This window comes from Aquila chrysaetos, chromosome 22 (genome assembly GCF_900496995.4).
Source record: "Aquila chrysaetos chrysaetos chromosome 22, bAquChr1.4, whole genome shotgun sequence".
NCBI classification, from domain to species: domain Eukaryota; kingdom Metazoa; phylum Chordata; class Aves; order Accipitriformes; family Accipitridae; genus Aquila; species Aquila chrysaetos.
The window spans coordinates 9,472,027-9,490,137 of NC_044025.1; the positions used below are offsets into that span (position 1 = coordinate 9,472,027).

General features: G+C 43.1%; 1 protein-coding gene and 1 long non-coding RNA gene across 5 annotated transcripts in view; one reads left to right on the forward strand and one right to left on the reverse strand.

The window, feature by feature from the left end:
• Nucleotides 1-2,866: 2,866 nt before the first annotated feature.
• Nucleotides 2,867-17,397, forward strand: LOC121232529. Its single transcript, XR_005931138.1, has 3 exons — nt 2,867-3,289; nt 12,543-12,708; nt 16,348-17,397. It is a non-coding gene; the product is annotated as an uncharacterized LOC121232529 (long non-coding RNA).
• The window catches only part of HTR4 (5-hydroxytryptamine receptor 4), a 149,255-nt gene continuing 142,021 nt past the window's right edge, over nt 10,878-18,111 (reverse strand). For 3 of the 4 annotated variants that reach the window (XM_029998256.2, XM_029998257.2, XM_041119369.1), the window contains one exon: nt 10,878-13,802. In XM_029998256.2, the coding sequence (XP_029854116.1) occupies nt 13,715-13,802 (88 nt within the window). In that variant the 3' untranslated portion in view covers nt 10,878-13,714. The remainder of the gene's footprint in view (nt 13,803-18,111) is intronic. The other variant, XM_029998258.2, reaches the window with a different exon arrangement.

The window sequence follows — 18,111 nt, forward strand, 5'->3', positions numbered from 1 at the left end:
CTGAATTTTCCCTAAAGATAGGCAGGAAAAGGGATGTGTAATTGCTCAGTTATAGCTGTGTCAGTACAGGATCCATCTGACTCAACCAGTGAGCTTTCAGGCTGATTCATGCTCACTCATGAATGCAGATTTTCCATACGGTCAGTAAATACTGCTGCTCTTTGCCCCTGGATGCTTGTTTTTATTGTATATAGAAAATGTCTCTGGTTCTCACAGTATCCAGATATTTTGTGTGTATGTCCAGAATTAGCTGCAAGTCCAGTATACAGGTATAAAAATGCACAAGTTAGTATTAAACTAGCTGGTTTGTGTGCTGTTAGTAATGTGCCCTGTGGGGGTGGAAGACCTCCTAAAGGCTAATTTGCTGTGCTGTGAAACAGTGTCTGCATGCATACACAGCTGTGACTGCACAAATGCACCTTTAGATGTGCCATATGATCAACTATGGCCTCATCTATCGTTCATACTTTTTTAAAGTTGCTGAGTTACCAGCCTAACAAATGATGGTTTACTAACTTACTGTGGTAAAAGCTGTAGAGCAGATTAGTTTATACCATTATACAATTTTAAACATCATTATTAATGATTTTAATTCTTTGAACTTTGGTATAAATGTGACTAATGGGGATTTCTATGACATTTAGCTCAGTAGAACTGAAGAGGCAAAACTGTTCAACGCAGGAAAGCCACTGTTAGTTTTCTCTGCATCTGTCCCTCTGTGGAAATTCTTGAGGTAAGGTGGAACTAGAAATATATTAGGTAAGAGGAAGAGAATGGTGCCTGATGAAAGCAGCAAGAGATTTGATACAGTAGCATTTTTTCACACCTGCGCTCTCTACTCTCACTGGAGGTGGAGTGCTAAATACCAGATAATGATGTGAATGCTGTTAAATTTGCTTTAATGCAGGATCAAAGTTAATGGTTTAGTTGTAACAAATATATTTAACCACAGATCATATATTCAATGATATTCAGACAAAATGTAATTGTGACCCTTCCTAGAAGTGTTTCAAGTAATGTGAGTCATCGATTCAGTCATGTTTACCATTTTAATACAGCATGTACAGAAAAACATTACTGCAGTGTCGCACCCGATCTCCATCTGGTATCTCTAACTTTAGCCTTTTGAAGAAGTATTTATACAAATAATGCACTTATTTGTATTCAGTATTTCTTTCTGTAGGCAATTGAACATTGGAGTAGTTTTAATCTCTTAAACATTACACCCATTTTACACATAGTGGTAATGTAGTGACTAAATTCGTTGTGTCCATCTCATGAGAGCTCTGGGTGATTGAGATTGTGTTGAGATTGTATCTGGGATCTGGCCAGCGAACCTGCGCTCTATGTTCAGTATCTGAAATTGAGGAAAGGAGCCAAACAGATGAAAAGAATTATTTTCCTGCCTAAACTTCATTAGTTAAAGAAATAAATAAAAATCATTACTAGTACATGAATGGGTATAGCTTGTGTCAGCAGGAGATGCTGTACAAACAATTATTTGCTTGCCAGTCTCTGGCTTCAGTGATGTTCTGCTAGTGGCAGGTGTACACGCTCAGTACTCGATCAGCTCCCAGTTAAAAAGCTGTCCCAGTTGTAAGGGCTGAAAATGTCTTGATTTGTTTTCCACCGTGAAGAACAGAAAGTTGCAGTTTTCATTTGGATTTCCGATTTCTTCTTTCGTGGATCCTTGAGTCACTGCAGTAGGGGACTTGTGTTTACAGTAAAGATTGCTTTGACATCAGCCCAAATTTGCTGATGGGGTGTGCAGTAGTCACGAGCGTTTTCTTTTGCGAGTTGTGTTTGATTTTTGTCAACTGAGGAGGGTTAACTCCATCAAAAGACTTATCTGCAAGAGCAGGGGAAGTGAAACCTGGTAAGGAGCATGAACTTGATGACATACCCTTCATTTGTGTGCTAAGCCATCTCTGAGATCTTTACGTTACGTGAAATCTTTTCCCATCAGGGTTACTTCTCCTTTGCAGGACTGGGAACCTAACCAGTATTTGTATTTGAGGTCTCTAATTGGAATTTCCAAGATGGTTTGCCCGTCTCGTCCAGCTGAAGTGGTCGGGTTGGTTCACGCTCCCCTGCACTGGGGCAGGGCTGTGCAGCCCACCGGCGCTCGGCTCGCTTTGGCAACGCCTGGCCGTGAACCCCAGTGACCGGACGGACGGACACGGAGGTGGGACGGGACGATCGCCGCCCGGCCGGCAGCGTCGGCCCGGGGCGGACAGCGCGGGCCTCGGCGGCCGGCAGGGGGCGCTGCCCGCCAAGGCTGACGGCCTGCGGCTCCGCGGGAGCGGCTCGGCCTGCCCCGCGCTCCTGCTCCGCCTCCTCCTCCTCCTCCTCCTCCTCCTCCTCCTCCTCCTCCTCCTCCTCCTCCTCTCCTTCCTCTTCATCCTCATCCTCCTCTTCTCCTTCCTCCTCCTCCTCCCCCTCCTCCTCCCCCTCCTCCTCCCCCTCCTCCTCCTCTTCTCCTCCCCCTCCTCTTCTTCTTCCTCCTCCTCCTCCTCTTCTCCTTCCTCCTCCTCCTCCTCCTCTCCTTCCTCTTCCTCCTCCTCCTCCTCTTCTCCTTCCTCCTCCTCCTCCTCCCCCTCCTCCTCCTCTTCTCCTCCCCCTCCTCTTCTTCTTCCTCCTCCTCCTCTTCTCCTTCCTCTTCCTCCTCTTCCTCCTCCTCCTCTTCTCCTTCCTCCTCCTCCTCCTCCTCCTCCTCTCCTTCCTCCTCCTCCCGCGGGCAGGTGCGTCCCGCCTGCGGACCGGGCCGGGGGAGGAGCTGGCGGGGGATGGCAGCGTGTCCCGTCCGCGGCGGTGAGGAGGCCGGGGTTACTGCGGCGGGCTAGGGTAGAGCTGCCGCCTAGGGTAGAGCTTACCGAGCTGGTGTAAGAGCTGGCTTTGTCCTACTGACGCGTCTTCGCCTAACTGGGCCCCAGCTTAAATCCGGTTTCTTGGAAGGCAGGTTCACGTGCAAAGGCTATTTCAGGAGCGCTTTCTATACAAAGCAGTATCTCTTGCAAAGTTTCAGGTACTTTAGTCTTATGAAATTCTGCCATAAATTTTTTGAGCACTTGGGGAAACTAAGGCTTAGAATGAAGTCATTTGCGGTCAAGAATTGTTTTCTTGTTTTTACTTTAAATGGAACTTGACTTTTTTATTTCTTTCAGAAACACTTTTGACTTCCTTGTGTGAGACGCAAGTCCTTTTCATGGCATGGGTTCATAACCTCTTCTTGAGCCAAGATCAGCAAAGAACATCTATATAAATAAATACCCTTCTATCAGAGGTCTAGGTAAACTAAGTAGAAATCAATCACTTCCTTTCCTTTTTTTGGTGCTTAAGCAACTCGATTCCAGGAGGTCACAAAAGGTACAACAGAGTATATTTAGACATTTAAAAGTATTATGTATTGTACCATGCCATATCTCTTGCATGCCACAGAGTGTTTTAACAATCTCTTTTAAGAGAGTTTGACATAGTATCTAGAAAAGGTGATACTTATGTTCATTTACTTTTCTCAAGTCCTACATATATCTCCAGAAGATCCTATATAGCATTTGGAAAACTGTCACCACATCTATAGAAGCAGATGTAGAGGTACTAGGCTTGAGAAATTCTGGTTTGCAGCCTCCAGGTTGTAAAAGGATATGATCTTTTGTGTCTGAGCTTCTCCCTGTCTCTCCATTTTGTTTCCTTTTGGGGCAGTCTGTTATTCAATTGTCCTGGAGGGCAAGAAAGGGTTTCCATTGGTCTGCCTAGTTGTTAAGCTTTCCTCAGGAAGCAGCAGTCTGTTATTCAATTGTCCTGGAGGGCAAGAAAGGGTTTCCATTGGTCTGCCTAGTTGTTAAGCTTTCCTCAGGAAGCAGCCCAGATGCCTTCTGTCTGTATGTGACAGGCTTCCCTCTCTATTCACACTGAAGTCCAGTCTGACACCTCTCTTTTGGTCTCTGGCAGGAGGAGCAGGCTGCTGTCACTGCAAATAAGATGGCTGAGTGATCCTGCTCTGTTCATCTTTCTACAACAGAGAAAACTCCAGTTGGGGCTTTTAGCTTTACTGTGCTCTTGTGTGGCAGCTTTGGAATGAACTATGAAATCCATTTACAGCCCACTTAACAAACAGTGATATATGCATCTGGATATCAAAGCAAGCTGTTTGCTGGAGTTCAAAGGCAGCTTTGCAAATACTAAATCTGATAGGTAAGGAAAATGACAAAGGAAACTGATATGATTGCATAATTTCTGTCCCCTTCTTTCTTCATGTGCTTTGCATGCATGTAGCTTCAGGGAAAGAATAAAACGGAAAGGATTATCTTCCCTAGGTTAGCTCTGACTTAACAGTCTTTGCTCAACAATACGCTTCCTGGATGGGTTACACCTTTGTTATATTTATATGTCTCTAGTGCAGATTCATGCAGATGCACTGGTCAGAGGGGTCTCCTCTTGCAGTCAGTGAAGTGAAATAAGTGCTTCCAGGGTCTGATTCAGCTGGCCAAAGGTGGGTATTGACTAGCTCCCCACTAATTGGAAAGTGAGACTGAGATGATTTACACCACTGCAGGCAAGTGCTTGAACTCCTTTTGTGTCTCTCTTTGCCCACAGCAGGTAGGGGTAACAGCTGTTCCTGAAAGAGGATGTGGTGATAGTGGCTGTGAGTTGCTTAAGTGCCCAAGAAATGTCATCTAAATAGAGAGTACATAGGGTAAATAGATAAAGCCGAAAGCATGCTTGGGATGTGGGCACTGTGGAGAGAGGAGCGCAAAACATTGTGTCTCGGAGATGGGCAGTGTGCCAGTTCTTGCTTTTTTCTCTGATTTAGGAGAAAGACAAAATCAGTGTTTGGGTTTTGAAAAGAAAAGGATTTTGAACATATGTTCTTATTTATGGAAAAGCTATAAGGAGTTGATGGACACAGGAATTTTGCCTCTACCCTCACTCTAGTCTCTGAGCTCTTCAGTGTGTTAGAAGCAGCTGCAGACTCCTGTCCTTGCCCATGATTTCTGCTCCGAGTTACTAGTTCAAGCAATCCAAGCCTAATCCCTTGACAGGGGGAAGACAGGGCATTTGTATGTACAAGTATGCACTGCATATGTTAACAGGACAGCCAAAACTAGTGCCCCATCAACTGGAGAGTTTCCATTAGCTCATTAACAGTCGTTAGGTGTTGAGATGAGATAAGCTTTCTCCACTGCAGACTTGTTACAGAGCAAAACTACCAACTTTGTGTTTGCAGGGAAGAATTTCTGCTTCCTATGGTGTGATGTCTCCAAAGGAGTTATCTAAGCTGGAAACACACCATTTAGTATGAGATCGTGAGATACGTATGAATGCATAGGTGTACATCGTTTGTGACAAGGGGTAAGGAGACATTTCAGTGTTGGGAACTACCTAACCTGAACTGTGGATGCTGACCTGAGTTTAGCCAGTCCAGCTGTATCACACACTTCCAAAGGTGAGGCAGGAAGATGAAACATGTTAGTAAAGCAGCACAAGAAGTGCTTAACCTTTCTGGAGATATCACCCCAAAACCTGGCTTCATCCCAGGAGAAAACCTTTGGCTGGGAGCTTTCAGTACAGTGACTCATTGTTTTGAAGTGCTTCATTTACGAAGACCCACAGCAACACCCAGATTTCAGGGATAGGCCATTCTGAAGAAGTGCTGCCTGAGAAATGGAAGTATTTTTGGTAAGGATGGTGCTTGCAGCACAGTCATTTGCAAGAAAATATTCAGGATTGTGGCAGGATGGGCTGTTTAAAAACGTCCTCGCTTCCACAGGACAGATGGATCAAAAGCAGAAGCAGAGGATAGGTCAGCTTTCCCCTTCAGCAAATATTTCCAATGATGGTCCGCAGTTTATATGTGAGCCTTTACAAATAGAGCTGTAAAGGACATTAGAAAAGCTGTACATTGGAACTCTGGTATAGAAGAAGGAGTTGGCAGGGTTTATCTCTTGCTTATAATTATGATCTGTGGACAAACTACCAAATCTGTGGCTGAACTGGAGGTCTCCAGACAAGAGTCTGAGGGTAGTAGTGAGAAACCATAATGACAGTCCTGCTTTGGCTACTGCTGCTTGTTTGCACCGGGAGGACAGGGGTCATCTTTTAGGGTTTATTAGGTGAGGGCCACACTTCTGCCGTAAAAATGAGCAGCAACATTTTCACTCAGTTTTCAAAACGTACGATCATGTTTCTCAGTGGTGTACGCTGGCCAGCTCCCTAACTGAGGTGGATTTCTGCTTGAGAATATTTCCCGATGTAGTTTAATCTCCTTATCTATCTCTTAATCTCTTCTTCCTGCAGGAGTGAAGAGAGACAAAAATCACAGATTTTATGTTAAAGTTGGACTCTAGCTTTGTTGCACTCCTCTTTCCAGCTTGTTAGTTGGGCAAGGAAGGGAGCAAGCAAGTGGAGGTTATTGGTTTAAGCACGCTTGGTCTAGCAAAGGGCAAAAAATCTAGCAGTTTGAAGTGGGAAATGAGCTGTGCTCTTGGGGGTGACTGTCCACAGAGAGCCGGGGCTGGTGATGCAGAACTTGGTGTAGGCTCTCGGGGTAGATAATGCCTCTCTTGGCTGCTCTAAGCTTATGCAGGAGGAGCACAGATGTTCATAGCTTGAATTTCTGTGTGAAGATGATTACCAATAATGATCTTGGGACTGCCATTGAGGACTGTAAAGATGGTAGTTAGTGAATTGACTCTTTTAAAGAGAGTAATGATCGAGTGTAATAGTGGGGTACAGTCATGGAAGCTGGTATGAAGTAAACATATCTGTGTTAATCTATGTAGTCCTTAAAGTAACCTCTGGATTAATAGCTATTGTTCCGTCACTGGCAGTAGTTATTGCAATAATGCTCTAGACTGTCCTTGAGGTTTTCTGGTTTTTTACAGATACAGGGATGCCCTTGAATAGAGTTGAATTTAGAGATTAGTGATATGAAGATGACCGTTGATATGGTTTGACAGCCCTTTCAGATACTCATTATGTCAAGAGCCCTGTTTGGTGGGTGGGATTCAGCTGTCAGGAATATGAAAACAGATTCATTACTGAGCCTTCTGGAAAGGGATTTAGTTCCGATACGCTGTCTGGATCATTGCCTGACTGAAACGCACCCCATGGCAGCTGGAGGCCCTCATTTGGGGCCTCCCTAATCTTGACTTGGAAGAAAGCTTCAAGGAAGTTAAGTGTGCTACTTACTCAGCAAGGAAATAAATTTTCCTCTTGTCTCAGAGGACTGAGAAGCCCCCTTCACGATATCTTGTAGAGAGTACAGACCTTGGCACTACAGCTGTTGTGTAAGGAACATTAGTTAGCATTGCATTCCCATTCTTTTGTGGTCCAGGGAAGATATTTAGGGTTTCTCTGGGGTTTTTTAATGATTGGTTTCAAGAACTTCAGAAGATCAATGAAAAGCATTTAAAAATGACAGAATTCTGTAAACTGTCAAATAATGTATGCTAAAATAATGTTAAGCTCTTCTGCCAAATCTTTGAAATTCCTTAAGTAATAAGCTTATATTTGACAGGGAATCTGCTAGATTTCCTAATAGCGTAGGCAATTTCAGTTCAGTTTAACAGGAAGTAGTGGAACTCAGATGTTGGGTAAACTCTAATTAAATTATATCTGTTTTTTTAATTAGGTGAGAAAGTTTCTGTGATAAGGCAAATCTTTATAAGGCCCTGAGTGATTATGTGATTATTTTGGATTCAGAAAGATTTAAGCTATACAAAAACTGAAAGAACTAAAAGCTCTTGTATATTTTTATTGAGTTCATATTAGTAGAAAAAACCCAACAGATTTATTGCCTTTTGGCATGGTAGTACTCAGAGATGGCTCAGGAAATCTAATGCAGAGAAAAAGATTGGATCCTAAACTACTGAAGGTTTTACAGTTGACAGTTACAGAATGAAAATGCTCTCCTTGGCTTTAGCGTTTATGAAGATGGGTGAGGAAAACTCTTCAGAATGACTCAGAGTCTGCCGTATGTGGGCTGCCTGCTCCAAGAAACCATCATTTTACTGGCATTGTTATGTATTTTTCATCTGTGCTAGGAATTAAATGGACTTGATTTGGACCAAATTGGTTAGTTCTGTTGCACACTATTAAGTCAGACTGATGCCAATAAATACCTTAAATACCTTTTGATTCTTCCTCATCTTTGCTGAGCAGAGCCGTTTTTTAGTGTATTCCAGTCCAAAAGCCACAATCCTTTGGTCAGATGATCTTTAGGTTGAAGATATTGTTAGTAATACGTAAATTGAGAGGTATTCTGAGATGCACAAAAGCATTTAAGTACCACTAATACACTACTCCTGATTATTCAGAGTTCTTGATCCCATCTAGGGGACAGTAGGAGAAGGCAGGGTAAAGTAAAAGCCATTTTGAAGTGAGCTGAAGTCAAAGGCAAGGTGAGTATCATTTAGCCCTCTCAGCTCTGACTCACACTCAAGTTTTCAGTGGTTACCTAACACATTTCCAATGTACGTTCTCCCTGAAGTGTCCTTTGTTATAACAGAGACTCATGGAGGACCAGAGTTTGCAAAAAGAGAGAGACTCTCTGGAGCCAGGGATTCATAATGCTCAAAATCAAGATGACCCTAATAATGGTTTTCATTGCTCATGTGAGTCCATTTTGATTGCACTCATTCTGCAAGCTACACCAGCACCACAGTGAGCCTCGAACCTGGGACCCATCAGGTAGACGTGCTAGGCCAAGGTGTGCGCTCCTGTGACTGCAAGTAAATCATAACAAGTAATGGATTAAGCTTATTAAAACGACAGTATCTCTGTAAGCAAATGGTGGTTGTATGTGCCCCGCTATCTGCTTGTGACTAGGAATGTGCAGGGAACAGAGCATTGAGAAAGAGGTTTTCAGTGCGCCAAGTTTGTTTTTTCCACTCAAGTGCTCCGCATGTGCATACTGTGTGCATGGCCTCTCCTTGAAGCATACACTTCTATATTGAGATCGGGGGGGATTTTAGCCTTCAAACAAGCTGAATGTGGAAAATGTAGATTGGAGCCAGGCACTGTGTGGGTGAGAAGCAAGTAAGGGCTTCCCACGCATCTCTACAAATACTCCTTAGCTCCAACACTGTCAGTCCCTCTGTTTCCACTGTGAGCCCCTTCTCAGCTCTGCTAATACATTGCAACTGGAGTGTAGGCACAAAGGCCATGTACTGTGGTGTAATGCAAATGGAAGCTATTGCCTTCATTTTTAAGCCACTGTGGTAAATGTTTTCATTTCTTACTGCGCTTAGACAGGCATCAGATCCTGCAATAGAAGCAGGTCATGTATTACATTTCTGAACTAAATGAAAAGGGTTTTGAGAATTTATTGAAAGTATTTTTCTAATTGTTCTGCTGAGATGCTGTTTCTCCTTTTTTTTCATTGCCCTCTCCAAGACTAAAAACTGAAAATATATTCAGTGTTGAAAGAACTGTGAAAGATAAATCTGGAACGGACATTTCCCCATAAGGATTCATCTGTCTGCATGGTGTTTATGAGCATGACCTGCTAGTACACTTGGGCTGCAGCCATATCTCCATGCATCTCACTAAGCAACACAGCTGCTGACTGCCTCAAGCACTGACATTTACAGAGCGTGTATCATCCAGTTATTGCTTCACATCCCTCCAGACAGTCTTGATCATCAGCTAATTAAAGTGTATGGCCTCTTCTGCACTCTTCCTTGGAGCTTCTGTTTTGTGAACACAGCTTCCCATTGGTGACCTGTTTATTTTGTCTCCGAATTTTACTTTGCAGCATGACTGTGACTTAGTTTCTATCTGAGTAAACTAAGTACCAGAGACATGGAAGGCTGCTCAGTAGAAAGGATGGCTCACCTTGTGGTGTTGTGCAACCTGACACTGTCTAGGGCCCGCTTGAAGTCAGATGGCCTACAGCTTTAGTGTTAGGCTAGCTTTTCAGTCTGCCTGTGGAAGTAGTCAGCTTGTTGCTCTGCTTCCTTCTTTCAGCACAAGTAACCTCAGTGCATCTTTGGATTTGCTTGTCTGGGCACATGCCCTGCTATCAAATGTCATGCAAGATCTCAGGAATGCTTCTGGAGCCTAGAAGAATACAGAAATATGGAAAAACAATGGTGTTGACAGATCAGTCTCCTGAAGACAGTTTAGCAAAGGTGCAGACAGCCAATTTCTTATTAGCTAGCTGTTCTGCTAACACGTTACCTCTGGCGAGGAAAAGTGTGATCAGTTGTAATCCAAGAAAACAGCTACAGCAGGCATCATGCTTAACACTTCTGAGGCTTACTGCACTGAAAAAAATACAACGTGTTCCCAGGCCATAAATGTGATGGTGTGATAATTTGCTGATGAGTGCTAGTATATTTATGTGAAGAAATAAATAATATTGTTATTAGAGTGAATCTGTGAGAGATGGCAGGAAAGAGGTGTAAAGGAAGGAAGAAAGGAGCATCCTTTTTCAGTCAAATTCACTAGGAAACTTGGAGAAATAGAGCCGCACAAAATTATATCTGACTCCCCATTTGCAAATATCTGTCTTGAGCATGATGCCCATAGCAGTGACATCTCTCAATGTACACAGTGAGAGATGAGGTGGACACAGCACAGGTGAGGGAGAAAGAGGGCTCAGTAACAATCTAAGCAAAAGTGTGGGGAGAAAGAGAGCTGGTGCACGAGAACTTGGTGCAGGAGGCAGGATTGTTCTGGTAGATAAACATTAGGAATTTGTATTATCCTACAGAGCTCATCCGTATTTTCAAAGCAATGGGGCCAGATTCTCTCTTGCTGTTATAGCTGTTTGAGTATATTGTGAGGCAGGTGGAAAGTATTCCTTGGTAGCATCTTATGTTTTGAGTGAAAACAGTAAAAGAAATGAGCATGAGCTGGAGCTTACTGCAATGTACATAGAGGATTTTTTATTTTTAGAAGCAGCCAATGCGTTACATATTATTCAGCACAGGCAAAGACTCTGACACTGCTAGCCAAAATGGTCAATGAGAAGATGAACTCAGAGGCTGCAGGACTAGCTACCTTTAGCAAAGGAAATCAAGTACGGGTCCTTTCCATGAGACAGCTTCTTTTCCATAGAAATTCTAACATTATTGATGATGGACAATGTCATTTTCTGGGTTCACAGAAGCATTGCTGAGATTGACTTATTAAGCAGGAGCTGCCAGGTGGTTCATGACAGGCTTACTGAGTCCAACAAGCAATTAGCCAGAGATGACACAGAACATGGACATTTCATATTTGGTATTTCATTCCAATATGGTGTTTGAAATTGGAGACTTTTTTCCAATCAGAGCTGCTGACCATTTTGGCTAGTGAGCTACTGATCCCATTGATAGAGCCTTCTGAACATTGCCCATGAGTAAAACTCAGTGTTGAGAAGTTCATTTTAAATTAAGAAGAGATCTATTACTAAAGCACACAAAAAATATAGGAGAAGACAACACTTCAAGGACAACAGCAGAAACAAAGAACACCATCACTATAGCATCCCCATGCTGCTGGTTCCATATCACTCTGAGACATTTCACACCAATGTATTGATGCCTTTTAATGGGGACAGAGAAAAGCTTTTCTAGGATTTCTTTAAGAAATTTGATACTTTGAGGTGAAACCAAGACAACCTGTTCTGCAGTCTTGCATACCCAAATCCAGACAAAACCCCATGCGAGCAGTTCCACAGAGGTGTAGATCACAGGACTGAAGTGGCCCTGGATGGATTTTTTCCAAACTTTCAATAACGGCCAATTTTTTTCACCCACTGCTCTGTTTTGGTGTTAACAATAGAGTTGAACTGATAATGAGTTCTTTTGGAAACACAGCCCTGTAAAAACTGGTCATTGCCAAATGGTTCCTAATACTGAACCAGGAATTGGCTCAAACTCTCTCACCCTCTCTTTTCAAATAGCTCATGCTCTTCCCATCCCACCAGCACCTATCACCACGAACACCAATAGTTTGTCTCCTAACTGCTAACAATTTTCTACATTAGTAAGTGTCTGGCTTCTTCTAATTAGGGCTGTTTCTGCCCAGTGTCTTTTTGAATCCTAAAGGAAAACGATGTGAAGCTTTATCAGTGACTTTTATGTGGAAGAAGTATTTAAAGAAGTCAGACGCCATGGCAAGGAAGCCAGTTGTTCTTATCATGCACAAATTTTTTTTCCTACTGAGCAACATTTTTGTTTGTTCAAAGCAGGATTTGTTTGTTTGTTTACAGTAAATACCTGTCACATAGCAACAGAAATATTACTAAATAATAATACATATAATGTTAAGCTCCTGGGTCTAGAAGCTTTTAATGAAAAAACCCACATATTCCTGATAAAAAATAATAAATAATGTCACTTTTCTTTTTACATTAAAAATATCTGTACATGATTACACAATATAACAAAGTACAATTTTATTTTCTAGGCTCAGGGTGGCATCTCTGGGTTAGATCTTCATCTAAAAAGGGTAGAGGCTTGTAGTCTTGATCCTACATATTTCCCACTGCATGATAATAATTGTCCCAAAGTTGCGAAGTCTACAGCCTTGCCTACTCTTTCCATGCAAAGGTGAAAGCAGCTCACAAGGAACATAGCAACATCTACATGCGGGAAGCAGCTAAGAACTGAGATCTTTGCAAACAGAGATGTGCATGTGGTGATATTTGAAAGTCTTGAAACTTCCTGCCTCAACTGGAAGAGAACAGAAACAAATAGAAAAATAAAGGTGGAAAATGTAAGTAGAAGTCTGTCTTCCTAATGTAGCTAGGAAAGATGGTATATTTTTCAAGATGGCACTTAGTGATCTATTACAGACTGACTCTGTCTCTTGGCCAACCTTTCTTCTTGGTAAGAACGCCCAAAGTTTGCTCAGATGAGGACAGCACTGTCAGCTTGCCTGGGGTTTAAGGGCCACATCCTGTCCATTGGCCTCTGAATGGCAGAGGATGGCCACTGTCTTTTAGCAATTGGGCTGGATTGAAGCAGTGCTTGCAGGGCCTTCTGGTAGCAGTGAAACGTCCCTGTAGGTCCCACTCCAGCTTGTCAGGCACTATATATACCCTATGAGTCTTCTACCAATGAACTTGGCCAGGAAACACAATAAAAGCATTTACAAAGAAAGCTCTGCAGGGTAGGGTGAATCAGCAGCTCATGCTGACCTTTCACCACTAACTATAATCAAAGGGCAAACATTTCCTCTTATTTTGCTGAAGAAAACGTAGTGCTGTTTCTCTCCTGACAGCATCCGATCACCGGCGGGCAGGATCTTGCGCAGGTAAAGCAGGCATTTAGTCTCACATCGTGTTAGGGCTTTAGCCAGAACTTCTAATCTTTAAGATCATGATACCACAGGACAGAGAGGTGGCTTGTACACAGATGGCAGCTGGAAAGGAATAACAGAACTCCTGCACTGGGTGGTTTGTATCTGTGTTGTTTCCTCACATTGACAGAAATCAGCTCACTCCTGGAGTAAGGCTCTGATGCAGTCATACAGTCCAGCTGTCCTTGCAGATACAGGAAAGTCTCCTCAGCTGTTCTGCTCGTGTACCTTCCCATGCCCCCATCAATCAATATGTGTAGATACACATGTGCAGCTGGACATTCATGTGAAGTCGGTGCAGGAGGCACCATGACAATGCAGATGAATGAGTTTTCATAAAGTCCTGCTGTCCGTGAATCCTTTAGGTATCCTGAAATGAATCTGCTCCTTCAGCTGGGCCATTCCTCTTCTAGGACCGTGACTAGAAACAGGACTCTTGGGATTCAGGGTCATTGTGGATGGGAAGCTTCTCATGTTCCTGATGATGCCCATTACGTAAAACAGTGTACCTGGGAGTGGAAAAACATAAAGCAAGATTTGTTAGTGCTAGTTAAAAGGACAAGCTTATGTAAAATGAGTTCTTGAAAACCCCCTTAAGGCAGTACATCTTCCAAATATCCAGAGCCTACATTAAGCGAATGTGAATCCCTACTTTGCTCCATGACAGGAAACCAAAGCTCCAGTTTGATGCAGTCAAGGCAATCCCTGAAAACCAAGAACCTGTTGGTTTTCCTGTATCTAAAGTACAGCTGGTAACGAGAGGAAACCAGACCAAAGAACTAAGGAACACTGATTATCTGTGGATGTACTAAGCTGAAGGCACTTCAGTTAATGTCTTCAATGCAAGCTTTTAAAGAATCATTTGAGACTAGCTTAGGAAGTGAATGCTGTTTAAGATGAAACCAAGACCAACATTTCAGGGCATTTCCACTTACAAAAGAAAAGTTTTTCTTATTGCAAAGTTGGGTTTAGTGCCAATTCTAGTATGTTTTATCAAACCAGTGGTGTTCAGGTTTTATGTCCTTTGGAGGTATCGTATCATGTGTATACCTTTCTGATATTTTTCCAGGCTTTGGGCCAGATATGGAAAAGCAGAATTCAGTTGTAAGGAATTCCACATTACCTCTTACCCTGTGCCTAATCTACCAGCCCATTTCCTGTGGCCCATCTCAACGTGGCTTTCTGAATAGAACTGTTGATTTTGTTTGCTAATGACATGCAGCTCTTTTCCCTGAGTGGTGTTGAATGCTTAGTAGGAATAAGCAGATCTGAGGTGATAGCAAAAATTTTGGCTAACTGGAGTAAAACCAATTTAGCACATCTTTCTAGAATTTCACATCTAATCATTCTTGTTTGCAAACCCCTGAAGGGTACAGAGCAAACCAGGTATCTTCCTTTGGCAGTCCATTCATTTAAACTAAAGCTGAACCAAACCATCCTTCGAGCAGGTCCAGAAGTAGGAAGCTGCAAAAATAACTGTAAAAACATTTTTTTCCCTAGTCCAAATGCATATCAGGGAAGTCAGGTCTCTGTTAAGACTTTCCTCTCCTGACTGTTCACAGGTGTAGATATATTATTTCTCTTAGTAACAAATATGCAAGACATACCTGAAATATCCACATCCCAATAAAGATTAAAAAAAGAAAAAAGCCCAAGAAAATAGAAGACTATAACCATTCTCCTGCTGTTAGCAGAGGGAAAAGAAGTACTATCAGCCTCAGGATTTGTTTGAATAATCATTAGAAAAAAGGTCAGGAACTCCTCATGGTCTACACATTCAAAAACTGATACTATGGCATCAATCATTATTAATCTGGATGCATCTCTTTCTCTGTTGAGTACACTTGGGACTTAGGCTCCTAATTAAGGTGCTTACAATGCCACTAAAATGCCTGAAGTAGATGATCTGAATATCCTACAAATGATGTATCTGTTAGTTCTAGTAGATCAGCCATGGACTCGAAAGCCAGGCTATAAACTATACTGCCTGTCTGAATTTGCCCTGGTGAATATTCCTGGAGGAATTTACCCTGCAATGTACTAGATGCTGGTTTTCAACATGGTCAGGCTTGGTTGCCTTAATACAGGCACGTGCAGATATATCCATTGAATGTACTCCCTTAATACTCCAACGCTTTAAATAATGATTATAAATTTCAAAAAGCGTGCTAGTTCTACCAACAAGATACAGACTTGATGTAAGAAACAATAAAAGACATTTTGCATCTAACACTGAACAGACACTCCAAATAGATGATCATGAAGCATACAAGTCATAACGTAATCTGAATTTTATATACTAAGTCAGACATGGCACATTGTGTGAGGCAATCCACCAAAGAGACCTTTAGCATGGCAAAGTCTCTGCTACAAATGGTGATACAGAGGATGAGAGCCAGGAGACCCCCTGCTCTGTGAACAAGGCAGACATAGTTCAGAGCAACTCAGAACTTGCTCAGAACCACAACAGACAGGCACTGAAAGCTGAATTCATACAGGACATCCAAAGAGCCAAACCTTTCTTCTTCTTCTGCGGTAGTCAGAAAACAGTTGTGCAAGATCAGCAATTTAGCAGGTGATGCCGTTTGTTACAAAGATGCATTAAGCTAAAGAGAAGTCATTAAGGTGTCCCAAGATCTCTTGTGGCTCAAAGTGTCTGTCTGAAGCCTCTGGCAGTTAGCTCAACACTTCCAGCTGTTTACCCTGTGGGGAAAGAGGACTGGTAGGAGAGGAGGAAAGAGCATTCATATGCAGGGTGTGAAAGCTGCGCTGCAGGGGTGATGGCTTGCTCTGGTACTGGCACATCATTCCTAAAAATCTTACCAACATCTCCAGGAAACTGTTAGAGTCGTCCTCCGCCGGTGGGCTTTTGTGTTACCAGGATTTTTTTCACACACCGTAGTTTTTCCCTTAAAATGAAGGTTCAAAGCTACCTGCCAGTTACAGGGCGCCAATTTAGTGTTGGATAAAAGAGAGGATTATAACAACCCTGCTTGTTTTCACACCACCATGTCTTAACTGATCTGCTCTCTGAAAGTACCATTAATTTTTCAGGCATCAGTATCTATGGGAAGCAAGTTTCAGAGAGTCAGCACAGCTGCACCTGAAACTCGTTTTTGCCTCACCTACACGAACGCACACTTGATGTGCCTCAGCTCTCACCCAGCTGAGAAGTCAAGCACCACAGGATTTATCTTACCGACCGCAAGAAGAAAACGATACTCAGACCCTGCCTGTGTGGGCTGAATGTTTCAAGAGAAATTTATCAAGTACGTTTGAGTAATGAATACATCCGAGGAAGCCATAATATAGTGAGCAGGAAAAAAAAATTACAAGTTTTAAATGCATTAAATAAATTATCTGCAGCAAATTAGTTGCTCAGCTTTCCTTCAGTGGGATTTGTATACACTGGCACATTAAGCTACCAAGCTCATTTACAAATACCATCCCAGGCTGCCTCTGCCCTCTGCATCCGACTTCTCCCAGAACTGGGGGTGAGTGTTGCTGTCATTTCACCTGACAGCTTTACTCATATCATAGACACCACCACCCAGCAATAAAGCCCAATAATGAAAAGGCATTACCACCTATAAAGGTACCCTGCTGCAGGCTGTTCACATACTTGCCAAATGGTACTTTAATTGTGATGATGACCAATTTGGAGATAATTGCTTCTGCATCTCCTGCTGTTTCTGACAGTCCAATGGACTCTTTAATTAACTGGTTGGATTAGCTCTCAGCACAGCAGAGGGGAGCTGTGTGCGTTTACCGTCTGTAGGCCCACGACCAGAATAAGATGCTCCAGCATTATTCTGGGATCTCGGCAAGAGCTGGGCAGAAAACACCAAGGGGATGCAGTGGCTGTTTGTAATCTTCCTGCTTTCATTCCCTGCGGAGCTATCCTCCACGCCAACTTGTACAATTTATTAAGGAAGCAAAGCCAAAAAATTGCTGGTCTTTGGCTTCTGCAACTGTAATGAAAAACAGTCACTGTTTTCAAGGAGCCTGAGGTCCCTGCTTAGTCCTCTCCTGATAAGCAAGCCCCCTGCATCCATCTCTGTCCCCTGGGATCATGCCTGTCTTGCTGAAAAGCAGAAAGCAGTGCAATTTTGGGGCAGGGCTCCTGGCTCTGAACACAAAAGCTAACTGCATCCATTTCCTCGGCAGAGCACGACCCAGGAGGAGGGGAAGCCGTACCCTGATGGTGTGTGTGCCACCCCCGTATCGGAGCTCGCAGCCACCAGTCCAGTTTCCAGAAGGGTTCCTCTGTGTAGAGACGGTGCCTGGGGTCCTTTGGACAGCAGGGAACAGACGGGAATTGGAAGGTATCTACTCTTTCCCAAAAATGCCCCCTACCAACCCTTCATGCTTGCAGTATCTGTGTAAAGCTGCCTACACTGGTTACGCACACCCATGGCTCCTCTGCACCAGCCTGGGAAGCACAGTTTGCAGTTTTGCAGCTGTTTTACCCGTGAATTACCACCCTGGCTTTTAACTGTAGTCCTTGCTCTGAACACTCGTATCCATCCTTCTTCCCTAAGCTCCCTGGAAACTCGAGTTCATTAGCCTGCAGGCAGTTAGTCCTGGTGGCTGCTGTGAGGGGCAAGGGCCTCCTCGCAGGTACAGAAACTCTGTGAGGGTTTGGATCGTGTTAATAGATACTGCTCATTAATAACAAACTGACAAAGAGAGAGCAAAGACAGCCTTTCCCAGCTACAGCTGAATCCCTAATGGGCTAAAGGACTTGTGTGGCAGCATCTCCTGCACTTTCCAAAGCCTCTGAACACACGCTGGGCTTAGTGTTCTCTCAGCAAGCTC